We start from the raw sequence: 9,849 nt of genomic DNA on the forward strand, positions 1-9,849 counted from the left end.
TGGGAGAGATTTGGTGTATGTACTTCCTATCTATAGATGTGTTTGGTGGTCGCACGACCTACTTATTTGTATGAACAAGATTGAGAACATTAGAGAGATGCAGACCTGGGGTCATGCCCACTGTGTGCGAGTGGGAGATATTAGCAGGAGGGGCGTCCACGTGGGCTGACCCCCTCCCCTCAATTGGTTTTTGAAACCATTTGAAATACACAAAAGCTCTCTCTCTTTTTGTTCTCTCTTGATAATATATTTAGGTTATGAATTTGTTAAGTGTTACTCTAGTTTTATACTACGTAGTACACTTCACCACTAAGAGGAAACGTTGGAGATTTGTCAATCTAGAGAAACTTGTAGAGCAATTTTATAAGTTGAGCTTGAGGTATTTTTTCGCTGTACTTTCTTACAAAGTTGAAATATGATGCAGCTATTGGAGGCAAGTAAATTGCATGGTATTGTAGAGGAATTGGAAATTTAGTTATACCAGGGTTGACTGTTCTGATCAAAGTGATTCAGGCTTGGTAGTGAGGACGACATTTCAATGGTGGGCGTCTTCAGCCGATTCTCCTGTTTTCCCCAGTCAAGATTACATGTCTTTTTGTTGTGTCCAATTTATATTTGAGTTTGAGCAATTGGAATGCTCATGGAAACTGTCCACTTGTGCTAGAATGCATATGTTTTTGTTCGATCAGAATGATGTCCCATTAGGGATGCCAGGAGATTGAACAAGATGGACAACGTGATTTTAGACAATCAGGTAGGGCTAAGCAAAAATCCGAAAATCCGACTCCACATCGATTTATTGGAGTCGGAGTCAGAGTCGGAGTCGGAGGTAGCGATGTACTGATTCCGACTCTAATATTGTACATATTTTATAAAAATATATGTATTTTTTATATATTAATCATATATATATATGATATAACTATAACTTATATAGTTAATTAAATTCAATAATATACTAGTATGAGCAAATTATTATAAAATAATATACTTATACTATAATATAAATAAATTAAATTAACTAATAATATTTTAATATATGTACACACCATACTATTAACTATTACTATCATGTAACACTAATGTATAATAACAACATATAAACGCTAATGTATAATAACATGTAATACTAATGTATAAACATTAATATATAATAACATATAATACTAATGTATAATAACATTAATTTGTACAATGATTTATTTTTTCAATTTTGGTTATGTTTTAATAAAATTGAAATTTGAAAAAATATTTTTTAAAAAAATTGAAATCTGAAAGCCAAATCCGATTAGTGAGAGATCAAAATGGTCAAATTAAAATTTCAAATGAGTTAAAAAAAAAGTCCAATAAAAAAATTCAAATCCAATTCTGCTCCAACAAGTTAGAGTCGGGTCAAAGGCTATGTGAATCGGAGTTGAAGGTCGGATTCGACCTCCAACAATGTCGGAGTCGGAGTCGGAGTCGCTCAGCCCTACAATGAGGCACTTCATTGGTCTCTTTGGATAATTAAGATCTCAACATCTTGGAATGTGTCTTTTTGTGTATATGTGGACATAAATTCTTTAAAAATTTCAACTAGCTAGTACCTATTACTATTTATTATAAATAAAATGTGATCAGTTATTTACTTATATATTTACTACTTTTCCCTGTTAATTGTCGACATCTAATTTGTTTAGAGAGAATCCATTCACACATTTTAGGGTTCTTTTATGGTTCTTAAGAGATGTTTCAAGGGGTCAACACTGATTCAGAAAACATGGTGGAAGCAATTTTGTATGGAAAATGCCACTCTCCCGTTGGGAAATCTTGCTAGAATTTTTTTTTTTTTTACTTAATGATTAAGAAAATATTTTTTAATAATGTGATTTTTTTAAATATTTAAAAATATTAAAAAAATACATGTGAAATAAAAAAGAATGAGATCAACTATTAAAAAATAAAATAAAGAGTAATTTCACATACAATCCGTGAAGTGTGTAAACGTAATGTAATCGTTTTGAAAAAAAATAGAATCAACTATTAAAAAAATAATTTTTTTTTTCATGTGAGTCCCATGTTTTATTCACTATTTTCAAAATGATTACACAACGGTTGCACAATTCACAATTACAAATATATTTTCTCTAAAAAAAAATAGCCGCTTCAAGATTTAGCTTATATTTCAAATAAAATAAAATAAAATAGCCTTGCGATATTATGACATAATTCACTCCATTTTACCATCATTGATGTTAGCCCATGATATAATATTGATGCTAGTTTTTACTTACTTTCCAGGTGTCAACAATTTACATATAATTCTGTTTTTTTTTTTTTTCCAAGACATAATGCAATTAAAAATTACACTTTTGGGGAGAAGAGTTAACAATGATAGATAAAAGTAAAACCACCAAACCATTGTGCAACGGCAAGTGGAAAGAAGAATCTACTGAAAGAAGTGAGAGTACTGGGAAAGTGCAGATAAGTTCATCCCAAGTTCAGTGAGTCCTTGTAATCTCATGCCTTTTGATCTCTTCAGAAAATGGGAGTACCAATGCGCAGAGAGTTTTGGTTGCCTTTTTAAATCAGGATCATCCAAGTCAACATAGTATAGGCCATATCCGGATTCGAAACCATCCAACAACTCCAATAAATCCATCAAGGACCATATAAAATAGCCTATTGTATTTGATCCATTCCTTCCAAAAAAATAAATAAATTAAAGAACAATGGGTAAAGAGGAGAATACTTTCTAAGGTCTGAAAATAGAGACTAGTTATGCAAAATTGGATTTATATTAACGAAATGACACACGAGTAATGCTAGGTACAAGCATCAAACAAGTCCTTTGTAAAAAAGTGGATCCCACGAATAAAGAATAGTTTTTTTTACACTTTTTTAAGGTGGGGTCCACTTTTTTACAAAGACTTGAATGTAGCTTATCTATTTAAGGCTTGTACAAATCATTTCTCATGACACAATTACATTGATTGTTATAAACTAAGTTATATAAGTTGTAGATGTGTATTATAATCCAGTGTGAGGTTTGTGAAGTCTATACACGTACCTCAATGCATCAAGCAAACTCCCAATGTATGCATGCAAATATTCCACCCTTGGCCAGTCTTCCATTGTCAAATTACGTATCATTCGTTCACCTACACAGATATGGCATATATATGCCAGCCATGCCACATTTCTTAGTTTAGATTGTAACTCAAGTTGACACTAAATTGTGCTTACATCTAATAAATAAACTCACTTGATCGTATAGTCAAGTTCAAAGTTCCAACATGTGAAATTTTTGCTTAAGAATTTAAAAAAAAAGGAGTTACCAAGTAGAAACAAAATCCAAACTCAAGTTCTAATACTCTCATACTAAAAAGAATCTGCACAACAATGAATTTTCATCTCAAGATTAGAAGTCGAAGAAGAGAGTATCCTCAATTTTGAAACCAAATATATGGGGGGAGAGAGAGAGAGAGAGAGAGAGAGAGAGACATGAAAGTGATTCTTATAGCATTTATTTTTCATGTGGATTCTAGATTTCCCCTACATTTTTCAAATGGAGTATGCTGGGTTTGCATAGTCTAAAACTGTATAAATTATTATCATGCCATCGCTAATTAAAAAGTAATAGCAATTAATGATCATGTTCATCCTCCATAATAGATAATTAAATATCGTCACTAACGGCTAAATATTTTTTTTTTTTTTGTGGCATGGGGGTGTTTTTCCTGCTACTAAAGAGATTTGGAAATAAAGTTTAATTTGGTTATAAAACGTGACATTTACTAATATTATATATATATATATATATTATCACCAAAAGTTATTAGCAACAAGTTATCAGCAATGAATATTAATTTTACTTTAAGGGAGGACTTCTCTCGCCTCTAAACCTAAACCCTATTTCAATGGATGTCCAACATATTGGAGAGAGAGAGAGACCATTTTCATGGATGTAAACAGGAGGGTTGCCATAAACTCTCTTGATATACTCCAGCAGTTCTTGCAGGCCCCAGGCTACAATTGGAAACTGAGTAAAACAAGGTGGTTACAAATTATGTAGTACTGAACCAGTACATAATTAGTAAAAGAGCTCTATAATTTTTTGTTTAAAGGCTTACCTCGAATCTGGATGTATCATTTTCGAAGCCTGCAACAAGCATTTCAAACAAAAAAAATATATATATACTGAGCTGAACATTTTGTTGAGCACTGTAAAGAAACTTTCAGAATCAACCACGGATTAGCGCAGCTCACTTGGTAAGCTCACTCATGCCGAGTAAAAAAAATTGCATTATAAGTAAAGAAAAATTAGTAGATATTCCCGGGGTACTCCCATCTTATCGCAGTATACCCTATAATTAAAATTCAAACATCAATTTTTATTGACATATCATCCTATGATAGGATGGGAATACCACGCAGTATCCATACTAGAGAAGTACCTAATAATTACTCTTAGTTGAAGCTAGTCTCCATCCATCTAGTTCAATCTGTATATTTTAAAAACATACTTGAAAGTTCTACTGCCATGTCTGCAAAAAACTCTCTCTCTTTGATTTTCAGGCTACTTGGGCTGTCCTTGGCATACAAAGTTGAGTAATGGTTCACTCCAAGGAAGTCAAATGAATCCTTAATCAAATTGGATTCAGCAGTGGTGAAGACTGGCATTCTTGAGCCTACGTTCTTTTTCATGGCATCAGGATATTCTCCAAACACCAAAGGATCTACCATCCTTCAGTCAAAAAGACAAACATATATATGATCGCTAAAAACCTAAATTATAAGTTCAGAGTCAGCTCTCTACAATACACAATACACTTATGAAAGGAAAAGACAGAAGATACAGGATAATACATGAACGTTTAGCTTTCTTACCAGCCAAAGAAGAAGTCCTTGGCTCTTTGAGCAGCAATTTTATCGTCTGAGCTGTTTGTAAGAGGAACGAACCAATAACCAAAGACATTGATCCCTATAAATCCGTGCTGCTTCTCCTGCAGGGGCCAAAGTTTCTCTAGATCAAATAACATCTTGTTTTACACAATTAGTCATGAAGTTCACATGCAATTAAGCTGATGGCCGGAATATATAGGTATATTTAGTTATTTATATTATGTCATTAACAATGACAAACAAAAGAGAGATGGAGTTAATTAAATCATGTAAATATGCTCGAGAAGAATCATTTGTCCTTGAAAATCTTATAGTTGACGAGATTAACACATACATACAATAATTTCTCTATGCATGACATGGATAAAAAAGGGGACATGTCCAGTACATAATATGAACAGCTTAATTCATAATAATATATACCTGATACATGTTCTTGTACAATCTAGCGACGGATGCATGTGCCAACAAGATATGATGAGCTGCCAAGTATGGCTCTGTTGAGGAGTTGCCTCTAGAGCAGTTTATCCCATATGGAGATGGAGATGAACATCTCTGAGGAGGTAAATTGCCAGTATCGTAACCCCCCATTACAAACACATTGGCCTCATTAAAAGTAGTCCAATATGAAACCCTGTCACCGAATTCCCTGAAGCACACATCCGCATACGCTTCAAAGTCTTTCCTGCATTCGCATCTGGATTATTCAGTACTCACATTCTTTGCTTTGTTTGGTGCTTTGTGCAGCAACGTACTCTGCACCAATATTATTTTTTCTTTTTCCTTTTGCACCCTTAAACTATTAGGGATTTTGCATTTTGCTCACAAAACTAATATTTTCCACCTTCTATTTACATCCCAACTTCAAGATTGTGTCATGTCATCTTCTTTTCATTTAATTAGCTGTTAGAATTTAACAAGGGAGCAAAGGGTACAATGTGTCAAGTTTTAGTTATAGTTATTTGTAATGTAATGAGTAATGGCTGATGATAATAATTTTTCAGTAAGAAGTGAAAATGATCAACTTTTTCTTTTTTATTCTCTTGTTATAAATATTCAGCTAATATATAAAATTTGGGGTCCAAAAACAGTGGGTGGGGCCTAACAACTATCCCACCACATCAAATCCAGCGCAAATGGGAAAAAAAATAATAATAAAGAGAAACGATAACAATATCCCACCACATCATTCACTTGTAAGGCTAAAAGAAACATTCGTGGTTGTAATCCATTTCTAAAGTCATCATCTAGGACTATTATATTGGTTTCAAAGGATAACAAATGCTTTTCTAAGGCATATAACAACTTATTTTCTAAGCTCACACCAAAAGCACCTAAAAGCTGGATTACTTTTGTAAATGCTTTTAATTCGCTTTTGATAAGCAAAATATTTCGACTTTGGTGCTTTGCAATTGGGAGAGCTTCAGCCATGGCACTTTGCAATTAAGTATATATAAATATTTCGACTTTTACGGATCACACTACGGGTGAGGCGACAACTGGACTACTACATCCTGTATAAATATTTGTATGTCTATTTTTTTTAGAATAATTTTTTTCATCAGCCATTATTCACTACCCCACACCTTATGATAAAAAAAAAAAAAAAACTATCAGGTGTGAAATGTGAGGGTGAATAGTACTAATGTATAGAAAAACCTTTTTTTTTTTATACTATTAAAATTCAGGTTAGGGAGGGAAAAATCGGGTTTTTCATGGTTAGGAGGTTTTTTTACTGCATGGGCAAGAGAGATTATTTATTTGAAGTTGCGTATATATGTAAAAATAAGTTGATTAAGATGATAAGATTTGAGAATCATACACACTCTTTCGGCTAATCCATCCTCCATACTCGTCTTCCAGCGTTTGAGGAAGATCATTGTGGTGTAATGTAACATGTGGTTGTATTCCTGCTTAATCATAAAATGAACGGTCTTAGAAATTTACTAATTTTCTTCTACTAATATAAATTTTCTTTTTTGAAAAAAAAAAATCACTAAAATCATATATATATATGATGGAAATTGGCTGTAACCATGACTGATTAGTTCATTGATGAGATTGTTGTAATACTGTAAACCCTTTGGATTGATAGTTCCTCTTCCATCTGAAAGAAAGAACATTCACAATCAGTTCTTGTATGCATGGTTAACAAGTATTGACGAGTACACGAGAGTAGTTGCGTGATCATACTTGGTAAAAGCCTCGACCAAGATATGGAAAACCTGTAAGCTTCTAACCCCGTGTCCCCCATAAGCTGGACATCCTCCTGCAATAGTTAAATTTGTTGTAAGCATTTTCATAATTAGTAATATACATGTAATGTTTTGGGAGTATATATTTTAAGATATGGATTCCCTAGAGTATTATAAAACTTGTTGTGGGCAAAATAGAAACATAAGTGAGTTCCACTGCATTTCTTATTGCATGTTTGAGTCTCCGAGGAATGCTATGCATCAGTCACTATTCACTCCCACACCTCACACCTATAGTTTTTTCACAAGGTGTGGAGGTGTTTTTTATAGGGTATGAGATGGTGAATAGTGACTGATAATAAGAACTTTTCTTTTGATAAAGATGGTTTTTGATCTCCAGTTCTCTACTTTTTCATCTACAATGAAAACATTTTCCCAACTTCTTCCGAAAAATACAACACATCATCTCAACTTACTTTACTTTTCCATTATAAGTATATTTTTTTAGTATATCTATCAATTAGAGATTTATGATGTATCATAACTAAGCTAGATTTAACCCCAATGGGTTGGCCAAGTGGTGAAGGCCTTGGCCTTGGGTATCACTCCCTTCAAGGTCCAAAATTCAACATTTATGCAAACAATCATTTGGGGCCACACATCCGGTAAAAAGTCAGCAATTTAACCAGTTTTGTGTAGAGAAACTTCCGAAGGTGCAGTGCACGAGATCGAGGTTTACTTCACAGGAGTGAGTCCGAAAGGTCTTGCTTTGAAGAGGTTACCCGACAAAAAAAAAAAAAAAAACACTAAAGCTAGATAAGAGTTTCTCATTTTTAACAAAAAAATTATATATATTTATCATTAACTTGAAGAAAAATGTAAGAAGGAACGTGAAAAGAAAAGTTGTGTAAAAAAGGTAAAGTATCAAAAGATGAGAAAAAGTCTGAAGGAGGCCCAAAGAAGAATAGACGTACACAATCAACAAAAATGCAAATTCCGGGCAGTCATTTTGAAAAAACAATGTCAACTTTTTTTTAAATGAATTTTACAGGACGTCCACATTCTAAAACTATATTTAGCATTTTCAAGAAACAGTAAGATAATTAATTGACCTCATATATGTTATTGGTATTTAAAGGAAAGAAAAAACTAGTAAGCAGGGGCGAAACTAGTAAGAGGCTCCAAAATTTTCAGAATTGGACGAAAATTAAATTTTATAAGGCTTTTTTTTATATATATATATAAGGTAGACCATATAAAAGTTAGTATTTCACCCCTATTATTATTTTTTATTTTTTTAACTTGCCCCCCACCCATGCTTGTAAGAAAGGGTAATTTTGTAGACGGGTGGCTGTATTTCGGGACCCAAATTATAAGAATATTTCTTCTTTATGTTTTTTTCTTTTTTTTTTAACATCCTTAAAAAAATTTTTTGTAAAAAAAATTTACAACATTATTAAAAAATATTTTTTTTAATCATTAATAAAAAAAAATAAAAAATAAAAAAGTTTCGGGATCCACTACCAGTGGGTTTAGCATTTCTCTTTTGTAGACTGACCTTATATTTATGATATCCATCACATGCTGTGTCTCCAGTGGCTCCATGCATATTCCCTGAAATGAGTTGGGCAATTAAATCGATCCTAATTATTATTCTCGAATAATGAAATGAAATTTCTGATTTAACTAGTTCCGATCGAAACCGATTCCCATTTTGTTTTGTTTTTTTTTTTTAAAAAAAGGAAAGAAAAACTGACCTGCTTGGGCGAAAGTATCCCATATGCTAGGAGTCCTCCCATCCTGGTTTGCAGCACCTTCAACCTTTCGCAAAAGATTAAACGAAAAAGTGAGAGAAATCGTCCAATTATTTTGGCGGAATAGATGCCTTTGATCGTTCTTTACAATTACTAAAGCATAATCAAAACAGAATGCTTTAAACAATCAAAAGATACGGAAAAAAGAAAAAAGAAAAAAAAAATGGTAAAAGGTAACCTGATAAGCTGAGGTCGAAGCCCCAAACACGAAACCAGGAGGAAAGTCATCTCTGCTAAATTTATCAGCACTCAAAACCAGTACTGCTAGATTCGTCAGCAAAACTACTGCTAGCCTCAACATTTTGAATCTTGATCCAGTAATACTACTGTTCAGTCATTTGTAACTATAATAACGAAAAGGGAAAGAGAGGAGCTTTTAACCATGGCCTCACAATAATTATCCTCTAATTCTCCAACTACCTTTAATTGGCAATTGCTTAATCAAAGTTATTTTCAAAATTTAACGAAAAATATATATTTTTTATAAATTTAAAACATTCTAATCATAAATTTATATTGAATTAACCATTAGATTAGTCAAAATAATAATATAATATTACTTTTTTAATAATAATATTTTTAATTTATTTTTCATATTTTATAGTTATACTAATTATATATTAATTAATAATTTAATTTAATACTTAAATTATTATTTTTTAACTAATTTTTTTTCTTCAATCTAATTAATTATGATTAATACTTAAATCAAGTTTTCACCTTATCAAAAAGAAGAACAACTCCTTGGTAATGTCTCAGACTCACTATTTTATTAAGGCTGATGTGGCAGGGCCCAAGCTGCCACCAAAGCAGATATGAGGCTACTATGATGGAATTGCAGGGGCATAGTCTGGCCCCATGCAATCAGAAGCTTGAGGGCTAACATCAGGAGTTATAACATTGATGATACCTTCATCTCGGAGACAATTTTGATGCATGTGAATATCTCTACTATA

General features: G+C 32.5%; 1 protein-coding gene across 2 annotated transcripts; it reads right to left on the bottom strand.

The window, feature by feature from the left end:
- Nucleotides 1-2,242: 2,242 nt before the first annotated feature.
- On the bottom strand, nucleotides 2,243-9,247 carry LOC109015073 (beta-glucosidase 11-like). Of its 2 annotated transcripts, XM_035692179.1 has the most exons (13): nucleotides 9,072-9,246; nucleotides 8,837-8,900; nucleotides 8,638-8,693; nucleotides 7,078-7,153; nucleotides 6,920-6,991; nucleotides 6,707-6,794; nucleotides 5,308-5,569; nucleotides 4,870-4,985; nucleotides 4,506-4,726; nucleotides 4,113-4,141; nucleotides 3,934-4,021; nucleotides 3,050-3,140; nucleotides 2,243-2,681 (listed from the first exon to the last, which is right to left on the bottom strand). In XM_035692179.1, exons 1-13 carry the CDS (start codon nucleotides 9,192-9,194, stop codon nucleotides 2,429-2,431), a joined length of 1,539 nt encoding a protein of 512 aa, XP_035548072.1. In that variant the 5' UTR covers nucleotides 9,195-9,246; the 3' UTR covers nucleotides 2,243-2,428. The 2 variants fall into 2 exon arrangements, with proteins under 2 accessions (XP_035548072.1, XP_035548073.1); XM_035692180.1 differs by lacking the exon at nucleotides 4,506-4,726 and having other exon boundaries at nucleotides 4,113-4,203; nucleotides 9,072-9,247.
- Nucleotides 9,248-9,849: the final 602 nt, after the last annotated feature.

The sequence above is a fragment of the Juglans regia genome, chromosome 7, assembly GCF_001411555.2.
Source record: "Juglans regia cultivar Chandler chromosome 7, Walnut 2.0, whole genome shotgun sequence".
NCBI classification, from domain to species: Eukaryota; Viridiplantae; Streptophyta; class Magnoliopsida; order Fagales; family Juglandaceae; genus Juglans; species Juglans regia.